The following is a 21204-nucleotide window of genomic DNA, read 5'->3' as shown; positions in this document are numbered from 1 at the left end:
CATTCATTATTGTTGGGTTCCTATTTTATAGTGCAGACTTGAATGCCATTGCTGGTCATGGAACAAGCCACACAGTTCTGATTTCAGACCCTGAGGTGTATAAGACCCAGTGGGAGTGTACAGTGATTTTTCAGGTTTGTAAAGGAACTAGTGGGATTGGAGTAAAAATTATGGATGGTGTTCAAGCACACAATCCAGAATACAGTTGTGCCCAAAATTCTTCTGGCAGTTGTAGTTGCAATCTTTCTTGGTCTACCTGACCTTGGCTTGGTATCAAGAGATCCCCGATTTTTCCACTTCTTAATAAGTGATTGCACATTACTGACTGGCATATTCAAGGCTTTGGATATATTTTTATATCCTTTTCCATCTTTATGAAGTTCCATTACCTTGTTACGCAGGTCTTTTGACAGTTCTTTTCTACTTCCCATGGCTCAGTGTCTAGCCTGCTCAGTGCATCCACATGAGAGCTAACAAACTAATTGACTATTTATACACAGACACTAATTGCCATTTAAAAAGCCACAGAATTTTAAATTTTATTGCCATTTAACCCGTGTGTGTCACCTTGTGTGTCTTTACCAAGGCCAAACATTCCAGGGGATGGAAACTGTTAATCAAAACCATTTGAGTGATTTCTGTTATCATTCTGATTTAAAAAGGATATAAACAACTATTTGATAATAAATAGCCTCATATGATCACTATCCTTCAATAAAAGACAATTTTTGGCATGATCATTCATATTTTCAATGTCAATGCCAAAATTTCTGGCAGGGTATGCAAACTTTTGAGCACAATTGTACCTTTTGTGGGTTTTTGTTACACAGGTAGGGCGTATTGATACAAGAGACCTAGATTATCTTATTTAAGTGTTTTTTTTAATTGTGAGAAGCAGAATAGAGCCCACTGGTGATTTTGTATCTGAGATTTGTGGCAGCTCTCCTTAGTGTTTTTTTATTTGTAGGGAAACCGGAATTGCAGTCAAGGAAAGGACCGTGTTACAAAAATTCCCATTGATTCACCCCGGTTCACATCTATGCAGCTGCGTTTTGCATGGGCACAAGAGCCCATTCATTTGAATGGACTCCTGTGCCCGTGACACGCAGGGAAGAAGTCCCTGCACTTCTTTGGAAAACGCAGCCCGCACGTGGGACCTCAGTTCCCAGTACGGTTGCATTTCCCAGTGCGGGCGGCGTGCCATTAGAACTAATGGCATGCGCCTGCAGGTCCGCAATTCTCTGTGCGGGTGGTGCGACTGCACGGATTTTCATGCGGATCCGCAGTAGCACCACCCGCACAGATGTGAACCTAGGGTTATAGATCATTTGCTTAATGTTTGACTTTTGGGAGCTACAGAATTGCCAGTTTCTCCAGCTACTCATGTTATCCAGTACATCGGCTGATACCCAAGATACCCCAGTGATTTCTGTAACTTCGAAGATAAGCAATGTAGCTACAGCAGCGATCTGTATTCAGATCCCTACAGAAAACAAAAGCACTTTTTAAGTCAATTGGTAAAAGGTTAGAACCTCTCTTAGGTTTTTATTTATTACAGGTACTTATATAGCGCCATCAATTTACGCAGCACTTTACATATATATTGTACATTCACATCAGTCCCTAACCCTCAAGAGGTGTAGAATCTAAGGTCCCTAACTCACATTCATACATATACATACTAGGGCCATTTTAGACAGGAGCCAATTAACCTACCAGCATGTCTTTTGCAGTGTAGGAGGAAACCGGAGTACCCGGAGGAAACCCACGCAGTCACAGGGAGAACATGCAAACTCTAGGCAGGTGGAGCCGTGGCTGGGATTTGAAACAACAACCCTAGTACTGCCAGGCGGAAGTGCTAACCATTTAGCCACTGTGCAGCCTTTTTATTGCTATCTGTGGGGCTATCTGTAGCTGCAGGAAAGAAAATCGCCCGATTTTTTTTTTTTTTTTTTTTTTTTTTTTTTTTTTTTTTCTTTCTGACTGTGTTGGTGGGGGAATCCCTCCTGCCGAGCCCTTGTGTGCTCCCGGCGGGGGGGAGCTGCTGGGACAACACAGTGTTTACTGCTAGCAGCTATAATAGCTGTTAATAATATTCACATGTAAAATGTGACAGGCTGGTTGTACCCACGTTAATCAGTCAGTCAACGTGGGTTCATTCAGCCTGCACATGCATGGTTCGAATTTTTGCCTGTCCCTGCTGAACCGACCGAGATACGACCAAATCGTCTATGGGCGGTTTTACTTCCATTATGATTAACCCTGGCATAGGTTATACTTATTTTTGTTTCCAAAACAAAAACATTGTCACACTTTATGGCTTCATGCACACGGCTGCAAGAGGGCTGTGCGGCATACATTTGGGCATAACCCTCTGGTCTTGCAGTCTGCATTCAATATATCAGCATACGTGCTGCCTTGCATGCAGACTGCCAGACCAGTGTGTGTAATACATATATATATATATATATATATATATATATATATATATATATATATATATATATATATATATATATAAATTATTATTATTATACAGTATTTATGTAACGCCAAAGGGTATGCTCAGCGCTGTACAATAGCAAGAGGGACAGAACATGAGACAAGACAGTACCAATACAATACACGAGGGGTTCGAGGGCCCTGCTCTTTCGAGCTTACAATCTAGGAGGGAGGGGATAAATATATATATATATATATATATATATATATATATATATATATATATATATATATATTTGTAAGGGCACATATATACACAGGTATCATCCGGATGTGCATATATCTGTGTTCAGCTTGTCCTTGATTTTGACAAAGTGCTCAGTATATTTTGGGCTACATGAGAAATCCAGCAGAGAATTAGACTAGTACAGGGAGAATTTAAAAATGGCATACAGATTGTGTTCCTGCTGGGAAACTGAACCCAAAAACTTGGTGTTGCAAGCATGCCGTGTTGCCACTTACGTTCAAATTCTTATTCATAGTTTGATTAACTGCTTGTCCACCGCCCTATAGCAGAAATACTGCTACAGGGCGGCAGGGCTGCGCAAAATCACGTATAAATACGTGAGTTTGCAATTCCAGGTAGGGGGCGCCGTGCCCTACCCGCACCGCCATTGGTGGCTTCAGCTGACGATCACCGGGTCCCGGCCGGTGATTCCCCACCGGCACCCGGCGATCACCAAGTATCAGTGACGGGGGAGATGTCTGTATGTAAACAATACACAGTAAAACACTCACACAGCACACAGTTAACCCTTTGATCGCCCCAGATGTTAACGCCTTCCTTCCCAGTATCATTAGAACAATGTCTGTGTTTTTTATTAGCACTGATCACTGTATTTGTGTCACTGGGGATGTCAGTGACACCAAGTCAGTTCCCCCCCGTGTCAGAATGCCTGCCACAGTCTTGCTATAAGTCGCTGATCGCCGCCATTACTAGTATATTCTAAAAAAAAAATTCCAGTATCTATACCGTCATTTGTAAACGCTATAACTTTCACGTAAAGCAATTAATTTACACGTATTGGGAATTTTCTTTTTCTTTTTTAACAAAGACATGTAACAGAATACATTTTGGCCTACGTTTATGACGAAATATTATGTTTTTAGTTTTTTTACTGGATATGTTTTATAGCAAAATTGTCGGGTTTTTTTTTTTGTTTATAGCACAAAAAATAAAAACACACAGGTGATCAAATACCACCAGAAGAAAGCTCTATTTGTGGGAAAAAGGCCACTTCATTTGGGTGCAGCATTGCATGACCTCGCAATTGTCAGTTAAAGTAACGCAGCGCCGTATCACAAAAAATGGTCTGGTCAGGAAGGGGGGTAAATCCTCTGGAGGGCAAGTGGTTAAGGTGTAAAAGAAAAGACTGTCCCTTATTAACAATATTTTTTTCCTTTTTGAATCCTTTGGTCTCTTTCAGGTGTGAATGAGCGAAGAGGAGCTCCCCACTGCTGTCGCCGACACTGTTCTACGCTTTCTTTGCCACGATGACATAGACACAGTGAAGGAGCTATGCGCCGATTGGTTCCCGATCGAGTAAGTGTGTTATCTCAGAAGCTGCACTTTGCTACAACAATAGATGAAAGTGCAATATCATTTCTCTTTGCTCCTTCAGGTATCCAGACTCCTGGTACAGAGACATCACCTCCAACAAGAAATTTTTCTCATTGGCAGCCACATATCATGGGCAAATAGTTGGCATGATTGTGGCAGAAATAAAGAGCAGGACCAAAGTACACAAAGAGGTTAGACAATTCATGTAGTGTTCCCTCTGCTTGTCAGGAAGGACTGTATTGTGACTGTTTTTTTTATATTTCTTTGTTTTAAAGGATGGGGACATCTTGGCATCCAGTTTCTCGAGTGACACACAAGTGGCGTATATTCTTAGCCTGGGTGTGGTAAAGGAGTTCAGGAAGCAAGGGATTGGTGAGGACCAGAATTTCCCTGTTGGTATCACTCTATAATAAGGCAATGTTTTTAGTAGACTTTTCAGTCTAAGTCTAAAGGCTTTGACTGGGGCTGGACTTTAATAATGCACATTTGGACAACCAAAGGCAGACCTTCAACCGGGAGATTCATCTGGAGTATTGTACATGCGTTGTCACTGTAGAAGTGAATGCCTACATATTAGCTGTACAGATAGCCATATAAAGACATTTAAAATATGTTGGACCCAGGACTACCCTGCATGAAAATAGTGTTACAGAGTCATCATGCTACCATTATAATGTATTCCTTCTATGATCCAAAGGAGTGGTCTCCAAACTGTGGCCTGCGGGTTGGATGTGGCCCTTTGCTTGCATTTATCTGGGGTGCTCTTCCTCCCACTGACACATGTGATGAGACACTATTCCTCCACAGACACAAAGAACTACTCCTACTAACAGCAATGATGGGGCACTATTCCTCCCACTGATACCAATAAGGCTGCACTATTCCTCCCACTGACGCCAACAATGGGGCACTATTCCTCCCACTGACACCGACAATGGGGCACTATTCCTCCCACTGACACCGACAATGGGGCACTATTCCTCCCACTGACGCCGACAATGGGGCACTATTCCTCCCACTGACGCCGACAATGGGGCACTATTCATCCCACAGATACCGATGGGGCGCTGTTCGTCCCACTGGCGCCGACGATGGGGCGCTGTTCGTCCCACTGGCGCCGACGATGGGGCGCTGTTCGTCCCACTGGCGCCGACGATGGGGCGCTGTTCGTCCCACTGGCGCCGACGATGGGGCGCTGTTCGTCCCACTGGCGCCGACGATGGGGCGCTGTTCGTCCCACTGGCGCCGACGATGGGGCGCTGTTCGTCCCACTGGCGCCGACGATGGGGCGCTGTTCGTCCCACTGGCGCCGACGATGGGGCGCTGTTCCTCACACTGACCACCATGTCTGGGGAATTTGTGTACTTCCACTATTTCCAGGACATTGTCTACTTCCATTGGCCAAAGTATAGCCTCCCTCAAGTCTGAAGCACAGTAAACTGGCCCTTTGTTTGGAGACCCATGATCTAAAGTATGCAATCCCCACTGTGTCCCTTTTTTATTTTTTATAATCCATCTTTATTAAAAGAAAATGAACCCAGAATAGGATATGTTTAAAATGCATATAGTGTACAGCATCTTATACAGATGCTAAATGGCTAAAGTGTGATAGTCAAGGTCCAAGTGCAGGTCAATTCTTAAAGAGTATGCTGGAATACTCCCACACGGAGGCATGCAGGTCTAATCCAGCATATGTGGGTCCAAGAGGACCATCAAGATTGCGGAATGGCCTGGAATAGTAGCAGCACACTAGGACAAACCATATAAAGCATGTACACTGTTAAAGACATCATTATACAATACATAAAAAGTGAAGGTTAAAAACCCTGATTTAATGGAATTTACACATTCGTCAGAATAGAGTTTAACTTTTTCCATCGGGTTACCAAAGAAGGCTTTTCAGTGATTTAAAGAGGTGAGAGATGTGAGCAGTGGCAGCCTTTGCAGTGACCAGCAGTGCCCAAATAGGCTGGTTGCTTGCTAAGGTACTGCAGAAGATACTTAACGCTCCTATCTACTAGTACGTCTCGACACACAGCCCATCTCAAAACGTGGCTGTGATTTCAAACAATCTACAGTTCTCCTGTGTAAAGTAAAGTGGAACGCCAGACAAATTTTTCTATTTTTTTTTTTTTAAATTGTATAGTAGAAGGATTAGAACCTCCTGTCGTCTGTTTTTACTGCTGTGTTACATCCCCATCAGAGAGCTTTGCCCTCTTTCCTGTCTTGGAGACAGAACAGTAAAGTGAAATGTAATGTCCCCAGAGTGAGGAAAAATTCCACTTTTGGCAGTAGTTGTCACTGAAATAGGTGTCCTTGTTGGGAGGTTTTTTTTCCTCTACTTCCTGATTTTAGATTCCCAGTGTCAGTGGTCACCATGAAGAAATATCAGAGTTAATCTTCACAATGGGTGCCTAGAAAGAAAGATAAATATGACACGCTGTACAAAATTAGACAAATGGTTTTGGCTGGCATTCCACGTTATTGAGCTTAGGGTTGTAAACCTCAGTCCTTCCCTGATTTAAGAGTGAATGGAAGGAGTTGAAATAATTATCAGAGAAAGTCTTTTACATCGGCAAATGGTTTGGTTTATCAGCGAAACGGTGGAGTCTTATCTATGGACCTATACTTGTATGACGCTACCAGGACAGTGAGGCTATTGGGTACGTTATCTCCCAGAATATCTTTGTCTTGTACAATGGTGAGAGACTTAAGGCTAGGTTCACATCTGTGCGGGTGGTGCTGCTGCGGATCCGCACGAAAATCCGTGCAGCCGCACCACCCACACATAGGAATGCGGACCCGCGGGCGGGTGCCATTAGTTCTAATGGCACGCCACCCGCACTGGAAAACGCCACTACTGGGAACCTAGGTTCCCGTGTGGGCTGCGTTTTCAGAAGTGTAGGTACTTCTTCCCTGCATGTCAGGGGGGCACGGGAGTCCATTCAAATGAATGGGCTCTCGTGCCTGCGCAGAACACGGCCGCATACATGTGAACCGGGGCTAACGGGATGGTAAACAGTAAGCCCACAGTGCTACTTCTGCCTCCTTTTTGAATTTAGACTTGTCAAGAATGTTGCATAATGACCACATATCTTGCTTCTGTAACTCCTATTTCTCCTTCCAGGTTCCCTGCTGCTGGAGAGCTTGAAGAGTCACATCTCCAGCACTGCCCAGGACCTGTGTAAAGCTCTGTACCTGCATGTCCTGACTACCAACAGCAGTGCCATCCGCTTCTATGAGAACCGACACTTCCATCAGCACCACTATCTTCCCTACTACTACTCCATCCGTGGGGTGCTGCAGGATGCATACACTTATGTCTTATACCTTAATGGTGGTCACCCACCCTGGACAGTAATATATCCTTCAGTGGGCATTGCTAACAAAACTGTCTTCATGCATTATTTTCCACTTGCATTTGCCGGGTCAAATTTGGTGCACATGATTATATATTTGTCAGCTGTGTGTCCTTTAGTGGCAGCCTTTATCAGCAGAAAAATAGCACATTTTACTGATCACTTCAGCAGTTTAAGCTGCATTCCAGGCAAAAAGCTAAATACATAGCTGAAATACATACAGTATAGGGACGTGCTTTAAAGTGCTAGTAAAGTTAAAAAATATTTCCCCCTGTGTCACATACTAGCACATTATGAAAGACTTACCTTGAAACAAAGCCCTCCAGCGGTGCGCTGTCACAGGCTTCCATCTTCACCCAGTCTTCCTTCCAGGTTTCCTGGACTGCAGGCGCTTGAATGGCTGAGCCACAATGACGTCACGACTTGTGCGCACAGGAGTCACAGCCGCAGCACAGAGTGCTGAAGGAACGGCGTAGATATGCCGTTTCTTCAGAGCGCATGTGCCGGTATTGTCACTAACTGCCACTCAGTAGAATATCTCCTAAACAGTGCACGTTTAGGAGATATTCATTTTACCTACAGGTAAGTTTTATATATGAGCTTACTTGTAGGTGAAAATAAAAAATTGAGTTTACTACAGCTTTAACTACCAAAGGATTTGCATCTCTGCCCATCCAATCCTGAGACTTTCACAACCCTGCCAGACAGCACAGTTGGGTAAATGACACCACTTAAGAGTCAAGGAATATTTATTTATTATAGGTACTTATATTGTGCTGTCAATTTACGCAGCGCTTTACGTATATATTGTACATTCACGTCAGTCCCTAACCCTCAAGGGGTGTACAATCTAAGGTCCCTAACTCACATTCATACATACACATACTAGGGACAATTTAGACAGGAGCCAATTAACCTACCAGCATGTCTTTGGAGTGTGGGAGGAAACCAGAGTACCTGGAGGAAACCCACGCAGGCACAGGGAGAACATGTAAACACCAGGCAGGAGGTGATATGGCTGGGATTTTAACCAACGACCCCAGTACTGCCAGGCAGAAGTGCTAACCATTTAGCCACTGTGCTGCCCGTATTTGTAAATGAAGTGATTAATGTGATTAGCTGTGATAGGCAACTACAGTTTGCTGCAATTTTCCAAGAGAACGGAGCGACCGCACCCAATCATGATGTGCTAGAAACGCTGGCCTGCTCTTCTATATAGAAATAGCTGCTACACAGGTGGCCCTGCAACAAAAAGCCTGAATTCTAAAAACTGGAGGAAAATTGGAACAGTTGCCCAATATAACCTGTCAGGTTCTATTTATTATTTTATTTATTTCAGGTACTTATATAGCGCTGTCAATTTATATATATATATATATTGTATATATTATTATTATTAATATTATAAAGCGCCAATGGTTCGCTCAGCGCTGTACATTGCAAAGGGGGACAAAACGTGACAGAACAATACCAAATATATAAATATATATTGTACATTCACATCAGTCTCTAACCCTCAAGGGGTGTACAATCTAAGGTCCCTAACTCACATTCATACATACACATATTAGGGCCAATTTAGACAGGAGCCAATTAACCTACCAGCATGTCTTTGGAGTGTGGGAGGAAACTGGAGTACCCGGAGGAAACCCATACAGGCACAGGGAGAACATGCAAACTCCAGTCAGGAGGTGCCATGGTTGGGATTATATAGATTGGTGTCCTCTCTCTCAACCCCAGCCTCCTGACCAGGCAGTGAAAGAGTAGCAGGAGCTTGATGAGGTCATCCCTTTCTGCGGTCTACTCCTATTAGCGCATTCCTTGTCAACAAATTTGCATGCAGCACTAGTGATTGGCTTCTAGTTTTCCCCCTTCACTATCCCAGTTTGGGTGCTGCTGTACAGGGGATCTCAAGAGGCCAAGTCAAATGCAGGCACTTGCTGCGCAAAGCATTTATAGGTGTGATAATGAATACAGAGCTGTGTTAATTTATGTATTTTATAGCTTCCTGGAGTTCAGCTTTAACCAAACATTCAATCAGGTGGTAGTTTTAGCTTTTTTGTATGCACTCTGCCTGTGTGCACAGCTCAGTGTACATTGCAAACAAGCAGATAAACATACTTTTTGGCAGAAGAGACATAGGGGGAGATTTACTAAAACTGGAGCACTCAGAATCTGGTGCAGCTGTGCATGGGAGCCAATCAGCTTGTTCATTTAAGCTTTGGCAATAAAACGTTGAAGCTGAGTGGTTTCTAAGCTGCACCAGATTTGCACACTCCAGTTTTAGTAAATAACCCTCATAGTCTGTCTCTACTGCAATAAAACATCCTGCCTGTTTGCAGATTTTAATATTGTGAGTAAAGTTCCACTATAAAGAAAATGTGGCGTTTAAGAAATGGAGGAACTGCCTTTTTGCCGAGCTCCTGAAAATGCTAGTTTTCTGGTTGCCTCTAGTTTTGGTACTCTGAATGACCAAAAGCAGTAAGGGTAATAAGAAGGCTTGATTTGCATATTTGTTCTAGGCCAGGGACTGTGTCAGCATTTAAACCAATCAATGTGACAGCCAGGCAGCAATTACAGAAGGAGGGTTCAGAAACACACATTAATGGACCGCATATGTGCCTTGCCATTCATTCTAAGTAGATCCTTAAAGCTCATGCACACAGCTGCAAAAACAAGCAGCTTTTTCTCTGTATCCATGGTCCTGAGTAGAATATATTCTGTTGGTGTGCAATAGCCGCCTGCACCCTAGCAGTGAAGAACACTAAGCAACAAGGACACTAGGCAGCAGTCCTAGCAACAAATAGGCTGTATAATTGTAAACATGTAAATATTACACAAACATTACATGCATCCAGCATTTGGACAACGGGGTTCTAAATGCAGAAGGCTTTTTACCTTAATGTATTCTATGCATTTGGGTAAAAAAAAATCTATTTGCAGCTCCCCACCCCTGCCCTCCTTATACTTACCAGAGCTCAATGTCGGTCCAGCAATGTGCCTGAGAGCAGCATTGCTGCTCTGTCTCCTCATTGGCTCCTGCTGGTGTTGAACACAACCAGTGAGAAGGGGTGTGCCCAAGGTGCACTGTATGTGTCAGTGGTCAGGAGAGAGTCTGCACGAGTGCCCCCATAGCAAGTGGATTGCTATGGGGGCACTTGGCAGAGGGGAGGAGCCAGGGGTGCTGGGAGAAGACCAGAGAATAGGAGGATCGGACAGAACACGTATCCCATGTTTATTTTGAAAAAAAAAAAAAATCCCTTTACAATCGCTTTAAAACGTAATATCTTGTTGGCCAAGTGCATGAGCCCTTCATATGAAGCATAAACAAACCCCCTGTCCTTCAGGGTGTGAATGCTCTGTGCATTGTGGGGTGCTGCCTAAATAGTGCAGGTACATTTTTTTCTTTTTGGGTGTGAAGACTTTTTCAGGACTAATTTTAAAGTGAAAGGACTTCCTTTAAAGCCGAACTAAACCTGCCTATCCAGTGAGGACTATGACATCTTAGCTTCCTTTTTAGATTAGCAGTTTATATAATGCTGCACACATGACCAGCTATGGTACCAGCCAATTGAGGGCTTGAAAGATCAGCTGAGAGCTGACATAAGCACACTGAAAATTAAGACATGGCCCTGGTGCCATACACTGCACATGTAGGAAGAATACCATACCATTTATTGAACATTTCTAACATCTTTTTTTTGGGGGGGGGGATCCTTAAATCTGTGGGTTTTATTCTGCTACAACATGTATCAATCCACAAAAACAGACATGCTCATAGAAGTGATTGGGGGCTCAGTGGTAGCTTTCCTGCCCCCTTTCACATGGCTTCTATAGTAGATGTTTCTGCAGCTGGACTCCCCAGCTATTGACCCGTTTTAGATTGCTGAGTCAACTGACATCCTAAAACTTTATAAATAGATCTGCATGTGATTCAAGTTCCCAAATGGTTTCTGTTTTCAATGGGTTTTGATTTAACAATACATCATTCCTGATTCTTGGCTTATGTCAGCCTCCTGAAAGAATAAACTACATGGAAAGCTAGATATATCTCCTCCCCAAGTTTCCATGTTTGTCCTTTGTTTTCCTTGACCGCTGTTCACGGACTATATTCAACATCTAGGCTCTGCGCTGGCCGGTCTCAGCCCCTGCTCTCTTCCTCAGAGGATCTACCGTCAGGCTCACACGCTGTTGAGGAGTTTGCTACCCTGGTCTGGCATCTCTGCCAAGAGTGGCATCGAGTACAGTCGTACCATGTGACTACAGGTAATGCTGCCCACTGATAACTGGGTAGATCTACTGTTCTGTCCCAATGATTCATTATTATTTTATATAGGTGAGATGCTTTACGGTTCCCTCCACCTTGTCCACAACTGTATGCGGCATTCCCCTACTCATTACTTCCTGCGTATTCTGTACTCTTTTCTAGAGGCCCATGCCTTTAGTGAGTAACTATTGTGCATTTTCTGTAAATACTTTTGAATCCATGTTGCCAAGATATATAAAGTGTTTTTTCTTTTGAAAAACCAGCTTGTCAGACATGGTAAACTCAGCTTTCGGAAACTGACTGTTCTGTAGTTTGCAGAATGAAATGAAAACGAGAAGCGCACCAACCTTGCGCATTACCTCAGTAACCAAAATTTATTAGTTGTAAAAAATATACAAACAGCGAATGAAATCAGGCATGTAAGTCCTCACAGGGACTTGAAGATAGCGTGAATCCCATCAAGGGAATGGGTTTCAGTATAGCTGACGCGTTTCGATGGGAGTCCCTTCTTCATCAGAGCTCCCTTCGAAATGCGTCAGCTATACTGAACACCCATTCCCTTGATGGGACTCACGCTATCTTCAAGTCCCTGTGAGGACTTACATGCCTGATTTCATTCACTGTTTGTGAGTATATTTTTTACAACTAATAAGTTTTGATTACTGAGGTAATGCGCAAGGTTGGTGCGCTTCTCGTTTTCATTTCATTCTGCAGTATTGGTCGGGCTTCCCCAGCCTTGTTTTGGAGCCGCACAGCCCTTTATGCATTGGTGGTCGATTTTTCCAGGCCTGGTTCCATCTATTCGCCACCTGTCTGAGTCCTAGAGCGCAGGAGAATTCGTCTTTGATTTACTGTTCTGTAGTTTGACCCTAAAGCAAACCAAGTGCCACTTAGATAGCAATACAGATTTATAGGGCCGCACATCGTGCTTCCAGAGGTTCTCAGATAATTAGCACACCACCAGCTGGCTTCCTCTGATCCATTTCTCCTTGTACTGGTGCTTAATCATAGAGTCCACAAATGGGTCCTAATAAGGGGAAATGCATCAGAGGAAGCCTGTAGATGGAGTGTCACCTCAGCTTGTCTTAAAACCGTTTATCTGAATAACTGTGAAAGTGTGGTGTGAAGCCTTTTAGATTTGTATTACTATGCGAGGAGATGAGTCTGGAGAGGAATCGCTTCTGCAGCTGGGTTGCTTGACTGGCAGTAGAGATGATTGAGTGCAATTATGGGGTAATTGTTGCAACTGCCACTTAGCTTTTACGTTTACACTTATGTAATCCACTTTTCCTGTATTTTAAACTTTTAAAAGTCTTGCCAACAAGTTGGTACTGAGACTCTTCTTTGCCCCTTTGTAACTAGTGGCTTGACATCTTTAACTTTGGGCTGAAGCCTTTACTACTGGTCGAAGTTCTACTTCTCTAATCCTCTACCGCACATATGTCAAACACAAGGCATGCAGGTCGAATCTGGCCCGCCAGGCCTGGTCATGTGGCCCTTGCACCCAGTTTTGCCGCTGGAATGTGGCAGAACTCCATTCCGCCACTTCTAGCTCTCGCCCTCCACTCCCGCTTCCCGCTGTCACTTGTAAACACAGAATCCTTTTGTGTTTACAAGGGACAGCTTTGCTCTCAGCAGCTCCTAGATCTAACAGATCCCTGCATGCACTCACGGCAGGGCACGGTGGGGACAGATGTCCAGAATCTTAGAGAGAACTATCTCCCTGCAAGATGAGGCAGAGCCACCTGCACAGGGAGGTACTAGAGTCAGGCCAGGTAGGCGAAAGAGAGAGATGAGAGGAAGCTTTGGGGGGGGGCGGTGTTGGGGTTGCACACTGTACACAGTACATCCCTGCACTCTGTACATAGCGCACCCCTGAACTCTGAAATCTCTGCATATCACACTCCTGAACTCTGTATGTAGTGCAATCCTGAACTCTGTACATAATGCACTCCTGAACCCTGCACTCTGTACATAGCACACCCCTGAACACTGCAATCTGTGCATATCGCACTACTGAACTCTGCACTCTGTATGCAGTGTAATCCTGAACTCTGCAGGGTTCAAGAGTGCATTATGTACAGAGTTCAGGATTACACTACATACAGAGTGCAGAGTTCAGTAGTGTGATATGCACAGGTTGCAGAGTTCAGGGGTGCACTATGTACAGAGTGTACATAATGCACTCCTGAACCCTGCACTCTGTACATAGTGCACCCCTGAACTCTGCAATCTGTGCATATCGCACTACTGAACTCTGCACTCGTATGTAGTATAATCCTGAACTCTGTACATAATGTGCTCCTGAACCCTGCATTCTGAACATAGTGTACCCCAGATACAACCATACCTCTGAGGGCAACCATACTGCCAATGCAGTTTGTAATTAATTGAGTTTGACAACCCTGCTCTACAGGATTCTCACACAGGCACACAGAGGAGGCTTTTTCTGGTTACTTTTTAATTGTATAGTGGCTGACAGGTTCACTTTAAAATTCTTTGGGACAATAAGGTACCAGCCATCAATCATGTGTGAATGTATTTATACCTCTGCCAGGTTTGGGGAGATCTTTCAATTTCCGTGTGATCAGTGGGACAGCAAATGATGGGAAATCTCTTTATTGGGGACACAGGAGGCTATGAAAACCTGACAGAGGTTCTGATAATTCTGTGATCTTTTAAAAACTAAAAAAAATAAATAAAAGCTTGGCTGGAGTTTCCGAACAGCAATAATGGGAAAACATGCAGCTTAAGGCTGGTCATGGGGGTTTGATTAAAGTAATGCTCCCTATTTAGAGCAGCACTGGCAAATTATAAGGCCAATTTTCCAAATTTTATATGCTTTAGTACCGCCCAGCAAAGTTTAAATTCTTCATTGCCTAATTTGTTTTTTGTTTTTTTTCTTTGTCCCCACAGATCCTTGAAGCTGAACCTCCCAGTGTGTGAGCATCACAGTCTACTCTGCCCATCTCCACGATAGGATGATTTTCATCATAGAGGTGTCACATGACTTCCATTACACAGAACAGCAACATTTCTAACATTTAGGATACAGGGTCTGTGATCTTTATCACCTCTCCCGGCATTCTGGGATCTGCTTTGTACCCATGCACAAAATAAGAACTCAATGGGATCTTCCTTTCCATTTTCATGATTTCTGGCTGCTGCTTTACCCCTAGTCCCTCGATACTCCCCTTAGGGGATCCCATTGTCCAGTGACACAGGAAAGCAGCCTAAGTGTTTACTGTTTTGTAGCCTGGAGCTGCATGTTTTTTTTTATTTTTTAAACCTTTTTTTTTTTTTTTTTTTAAGCTATTGAAATTGTCTTCGGGTCTCAGCAGAGGTCAGAGAATATCTGCTGCAGGTGTCACCACTTACCTGCTTTTGAGAGTGTTATTCACGGGCACACAGCACTATGCAGCAGTTTGAGGCCTCTGCTATGTAGAGGACAGATTCGCCCTTCTCCGTCTTCCCAATGTGCTAGCTGCAAGTAGAGTCTGACCAATATACTGCTTGTTTGGCAGACTAGAGCCAATACCTGTCCACTGCTGGGTGTGTTTGATACTGGTGTACTGTATATAAATATCTAATCGGCGATGGTGGTGTGTATGTGGGTTTGTGAGTTTGTTCCCATTTTTTCTGTTTTTATTTTAGACCATTCAAAGGTCAAAGAAGCCTGTTTTTGACCAGACTGGGTCTGTATTTGAGGACAGATTTTATTATCGCATAAATAGACTGTACCCAAGTTCAGCCTAATATAATTAAATTGCTAATGGCACTGTGTGGTTATACAGTATAATTTATGTATCTCCTGTTTAATTTTACAATCACTTCCCTGTTTCATTTTTGCCTCACTGCCTCTGAATTCTCCTGATAATTCAGACACATTGGGCGCGATTTACTAAAACTGGTGCACTCAGAATCTGGTGAAGCTGTGCATGGTAGCCAATCAGCTTCTAGTTTCAGCTTGTGCAAATAAGCTTTGACTAAAAAACCTGGAAGCTGATTGGTTTCTATGCAGAGCTGCACCAGATTTTGCACTTTCCACTTTTAGTAAATCTCCCCCATAGGGGGTGATTTACTAAAACTGGTGCACTCAGAATCTGGTGCAGCTGTGCATGGTAGCCAATCAGCTTCTAGCTTCAGCTTGTGCAAATAAGCTTTGACTAAAAAACCTGGAAGCTGATTGGTTTCTATGCAGAGCTGCACCAGATTTTGCACTCTCCACTTTTAGTAAATCTCCCCCATTGAGTTCACTGGCAGAGGAGGAAAGGATCACTGACATCATACTTCACAATTGTCACTGTTCCCCAAGAACCCTGCCAGGGCCATGAAATGCCTTTATGAATACTAGCTTGGACATGACCTCCAAATCACCTAATGCAATATTCAACAACTGGGCAACCTACTGAAAAATCGGGGCACTTCCACATGGCAGATGGTGGAGAAATCCATGTGCTCTGAATTTTAGAAAATCAGTATCCTCATAGGGTGCTTGTGGGACTCTGCTGGTACCCTAAAGTAAATCCTGGCCCCTTCTGATGCCTTCTTCTCTTTTAGATGTGTATCTTTATAGGTTTTAGGGCCAACAGAGATCTTTAAAGTTTTAAATGCTAGGGCTAATTTCATTCAATCATGGTAACCAATCAGAATTTATTTTTCATCATCCTGACAAAGCTGAATGTAACCTTGATTGATTGGTTGCTATGGACCAGTACATTAGCGTTCTGTTACTGTTCCTTTCACCGCACTTAACCACCAATCGTTGGTACCCTCTTATCTATAGAATTAGGTGGCAACATGATGCGCCAGTCCTTTTTTTTCCCCAGAATTGTTGGGTAAATATGTTCTTTTCATTTTCAAGTGTATCTATAGGCAAAACTTTTTTATATTTAGGTTTTTGATAAAGTGGGGAAGTGTTAGTCTCTCTGTCAGTTTTTATTGCTGTGTGTGTCCCACTAGGGAGGTTCACCCCTCTATTGACCGAAAAAGAAAGGGGAAATGAAGAATTTTAGATTTGTCCCTCAGGACAAGAAGTAAAGGGAAATCTTCCAGTTGACATACCACTTCCAGTGACTGTTGTTTAAGAGAGGATTTCCAGTGACTTTGGGAGATTTCCTCTTAACATTCTATTGCATCTCTGGGACAGGAAATGAAAGGAAATTTCCCCAGCGGTACACAGTTACCAGAAGATAACTTGGTGTGTGTGGGGGGGGGGGGGTTAACCCTCTTTTTACTCTATCCAGAATACATTATAAATGCTTCTTTCTACAAAATGATTGGCTCCACTGTGTGAAGGTGACAGGTTCTCTGTAAAGGAAACCTACGATATCTGTAAACCTCTACTGCCGTCCTTTTTAGATTTGAAAGCGCTGAGTGCCTGGCTGTCACACTGATCTACTGATCCAAACAGGAGTTTCAACTTTATGCTGACCCACCTTGCTGCATATTTGGTCCGTCAGTGACACAGAGTATTGAAGCTAGAGACAGCCAGGCAATTGGCATTTCAAGACAGAAGTCAGTACAGGTTTTATTTTAATAAACCCAATCTTCCAATCTTTCTCCCTAGCTCTCTCCTTTCTCCAGAGTAGAGACAAGATATATTTAATATTTATTGAGGTTTGCCCCTCTTTGTTAACCTTTTAGGATGCAGCTTGCACCTTCCGCCAGTATGTACTGTATGTGTGGACATGTGCATTGTGTATGCTCGTAGAACTTCACATAACCTGTCTGTTTTATAAAAACATAATAAATGCACAATCATCAGGTGGCTTTCATTGTCAATGTTGATCTTTTGGGGGCTGATGTTAGGTTTTCACATTAATGCAGAATGTTTTTTTTTCTTTTTTATTTCATTGGAAGGTGTCATGTACACTGGTGCATTTGCCCGTACATTGTGATAACCACACATATTGTGGTACAGGTGATACATACAGCCCACTTCAGCATCTGTCAAGATCAATAACCGGCTACAATACGCTTTGGATGTACCCACTTCTGAGCAGTACTCATGTACAGTAGGGTTATGCTGATACCCAGTATTTGCACAAGTATTCATACAAATGCTCCTGATACTTTTGCGGTGCGATTTGAGCCCATACAAAATGAATGGGCTCTAATCACACTGCAAAGAATCACATGTGATTTGAACAGGAATGTGGTACGAGTCCTGTCCGAATCGCATGCGGTTTTCCTGTGGTGCAATTTGATCTATACAAAAAGCACTGCAAATCGCATGGCACCTGCAGGGAAACCGCATGTGATTTGGACAGGACCGCATTTCTGTTCAAATCACAAACAAAAAGGAAGAGAGCACACAGGCTCCTAGTGCAGCCAGTAACCTTTGTTAAATGAAGTATAACACAAGTAAAGTTGCACTCACAATTATAGGTGTCTATAAAGGCATATCATCCCACGTGTTGACATTGCGCTGTGAAAGTCCATTCTCCTTGCTGCCTGGATGACGGTTCAGCTGCCTACTCCATATACAGCTGTAACATTGACCCAGTGCGCCTCCATACACACGCAGACTCACAAAATCTGTCAGACTCCCAAGCCCTCAACGTGTGTGTGTGTGCATGTGTGCGTGTGTGCGCACTGGGTCAGTGTTACAGCCCTGTATGGAGTGGGCGGCCGAACTGTCATCCAGGCAGCGAGTAGAGTGGGACTATCACAGAGCAATGTCAACACATGGGATGATATGCCTTCTATACACAATCACCTACAATTGTGAGTGCAAATTTACTATCAATACTTGTACTCCCTGGTATCGGTGCAACCCTAGCATACAGGACCGCATGCCCTGAACGCAGAGCGAATATTCAGGACATTGGTCGTGTACACGAATATCATTTAGAAGTGCATACAGCCAAAGTGTATTTCATCCTGTTTATACAGTCTGGGCCTTCTGGGCACTGAAATACATCCAATTTTTGCCCTGTTTGTGCAATTGCACCCAAATGCATGAGGCCTTAGACATATACATTTCAATTGTTTTTTGTTTAGATTTTCATACATGTAGATTACAATACAGGTAAAAGATATTCAGGTTGTGGCAGTGGGGTTGTAGTTAAAGTGGACTTGAATTTTTTTGCCCAGGTCATGTTGACATTAGCCAAATGGCACTTCAGCCCTTGACACAGATTAAAGAACAACCCCAGGCAAAGAACATTTTCAACGTTTTTTTAAAGTACCCTCCATTTTTTTTTTTTTTTTTTATCCCTGGTCATTTCTTTAATAATCTGACCTGCAGTTTCCCACAAATATCTGAATTCTGCTAAGTGTGCGTCTTGCCTGACACTTCACCTACAATTGCCAGACATAATTTATGTTTATAACTAGTTTTTTTTTTTTTTTTTTGCCATTTCTTTTGACCTTTAGCAGCCAGATAGGGCCCTCCCACTGTCGGCGTTGTAGAAAATTTCAGCAAGTGTGCAGCAGGTGATAGTAATTTTATGGATCAGTCCATCCAAAGGTGATACTTTTATATTTTAGTAGAGACTGCAGAGTTCCTCTATCTAGTGTTTTCTTTTCTCTTAAGGGTTGAGATTGTTTCCAGGCCTATGCACATGATGTGGGAGTTACAGTAAGGTCCCACTCTCCCTGTTGGGTATTTAAGTTATTTTCTAATATGGAAAAGGCTGCTGGAGTTGAAAAATTTCCTGTTGTAGCAGACACTGTGAGCTTACTAGATAGGCAGTAACCTGAATCATGGTAGTGAGATCCCATCATTGGCTAATAACTCCATCTACAACTGGGACATCTGTTTTGGATGGACCAACATTTTGATATGAGGAGCAAAGTTTAATATTTTAGGTTGACAACTGCTAAATTTCTTCTTAAATGGATATTAAATTGCCCCCAAATCCTACAAGACAGATCAGAAACATAATGGTCTCCCTACAATTTTTTTTTCTCTCATTTGCCTGGAGCAGTTCTTTAATGGCATATATTTGTAAACACTTTATATACAAGTCATCCTGAAATCCTATTTATACAGTTACACATCATATGCACAACCATATTGGTTTTTTTATGTGTCCATGTATATCTTAGGATGTGTGAGTGTGAATGGGCGTCTGTACACCAGCTTTCTGTGTTTATTTCTTGGGATACATCTAGTTACACAATTTCATCCTTCATTGTGAAATCCATTCAGATGTTTATTTATGGAAAATGTGTTGTAAAATAATAAAAAAAAAAAAATACTAGAATTTATAATGGTTTTGTTTGTCCATTTTGTTGGCCTGACCATTTGACTTTATGAAATTGCATTTTTAGGTGGAAGGAGAGTACCCAAACACAGGGAAAATATACAAGGTTCATCATTGTCCCTCAACCCAAGACTAGTGCAGGAAACCAAGAGGGCAAAGTCACTATGTAGTTCTCCTAACCAGCCAGGTACAAAATGCTCCAATATAAGGAAGCCATGTTTAATGGCCTATTTACTTATTTGCAGTACGTTAATGTGCATTGCATTAACCTCCATAGCGGTCTGATTATGTCAGTATTTCTGTGCTCAAAGCGGTACTTTTTTTTTTTTGCATGGAAATATGTTGTGTTTTTTTTTGTAGGTCTGTAATTCTTGACAATAACTCACTGAAATCTGTCTGAACAAGAGTCTAGTAAACCCCGGTATGATAAAACTTGAAACAGAAATCATAAATTATAATCATAAAAAATAATATAATAATTCATATAATTCAATAATATAATCAAACAAAAAACACTGAAATTTGAAATATAGCGCCAAGTTTGTACATCGCTGAGCTCATTCGCAAAATCGTTTTCAGTGTCTGATGACGAATTTCCCCACGAATCATTATCACTCAATTCTGCAAGTGGTTCTGATTTACTATCGCTGTTCTCTAGCTGGTCTAAAACCATGTTTGACCTAAAGGGACGCTTTTTGGACGCCATGGACATTTCTCAGTTTCCAGTCGGAAAGAACAGTAAAAATGCAGGCAGGGCACAGGACAAAGCACTCGGGACAAAATGTATGTGAAATGGTTTGATACAGTAATGTTTTACTATGTGATTTTAGTGTATTTGGTGAATATCACATTTTAACATTTTTGAATTTCCCGCCAGTTCCACCCCCCGTACGTCCCGATGCTCGCAGGGAACGTAAGACGGATGCCGGCATCGGCTGGAGGACATGGCTAGGGACGCTGCAGGGGGGACATCACGGGAGTGCAGGACAAGGAAAGTGAAACAGGGATCCCGGAGCAACGCTGCAGGGTATTTCCGAGTGTAGCTTTTGGTACTGAAACTTAACACCGAGCTACACTCGGGAATACCGCCAGCGGGGTTAAGGCATGTGTGTCAAACATAAGGCTCGAGGGCCGAATCTGGCCCTCAAGGCTATTTCCTGTGACCCTTGCACCTCTCCTGCAACTTATCATCCATCTTTTTCCTGGCAGTAGCACAAGATGAGGGTGTATTGTGATGTAAGGGACGGTGGGGGACTCTTGACATACGATGAAAGGAAGGAAGGGGGGGGGTGCTCTGGACAT

The 21204-nt window shown here is 42.9% G+C and overlaps 1 protein-coding gene across 2 annotated transcripts in view; it reads left to right on the top strand.

Annotated features, from left to right (window-relative positions):
• Nucleotides 1–19909, top strand: part of NAA60 (N-alpha-acetyltransferase 60, NatF catalytic subunit) — a 33234-nt gene extending 13325 nt beyond the window's left edge. For both annotated transcript variants that reach the window (XM_089683282.1, XM_089683289.1), the window contains exons 3-8: nucleotides 3930–4045; nucleotides 4125–4254; nucleotides 4339–4435; nucleotides 7191–7425; nucleotides 11526–11688; nucleotides 14606–19909. In XM_089683282.1, the coding sequence (XP_089539408.1) occupies nucleotides 3936–4045; nucleotides 4125–4254; nucleotides 4339–4435; nucleotides 7191–7425; nucleotides 11526–11682 (729 nt within the window). In that variant the 5' untranslated portion in view covers nucleotides 3930–3935 and the 3' untranslated portion in view covers nucleotides 11683–11688; nucleotides 14606–19909. The remainder of the gene's footprint in view (nucleotides 1–3929; nucleotides 4046–4124; nucleotides 4255–4338; nucleotides 4436–7190; nucleotides 7426–11525; nucleotides 11689–14605) is intronic.
• Nucleotides 19910–21204: the final 1295 nt, after the last annotated feature.

This window comes from Staurois parvus, unplaced genomic scaffold, assembly GCF_062004578.1.
Source record: "Staurois parvus isolate SC_StPar_1 unplaced genomic scaffold, SC_StPar_1.0 ptg000018l, whole genome shotgun sequence".
Classification (NCBI taxonomy): domain Eukaryota; kingdom Metazoa; phylum Chordata; class Amphibia; order Anura; family Ranidae; genus Staurois; species Staurois parvus.
The sequence above is the reverse complement of the archived record's forward strand: the minus strand, read 5'-3'. Positions and strand labels throughout refer to the sequence as shown.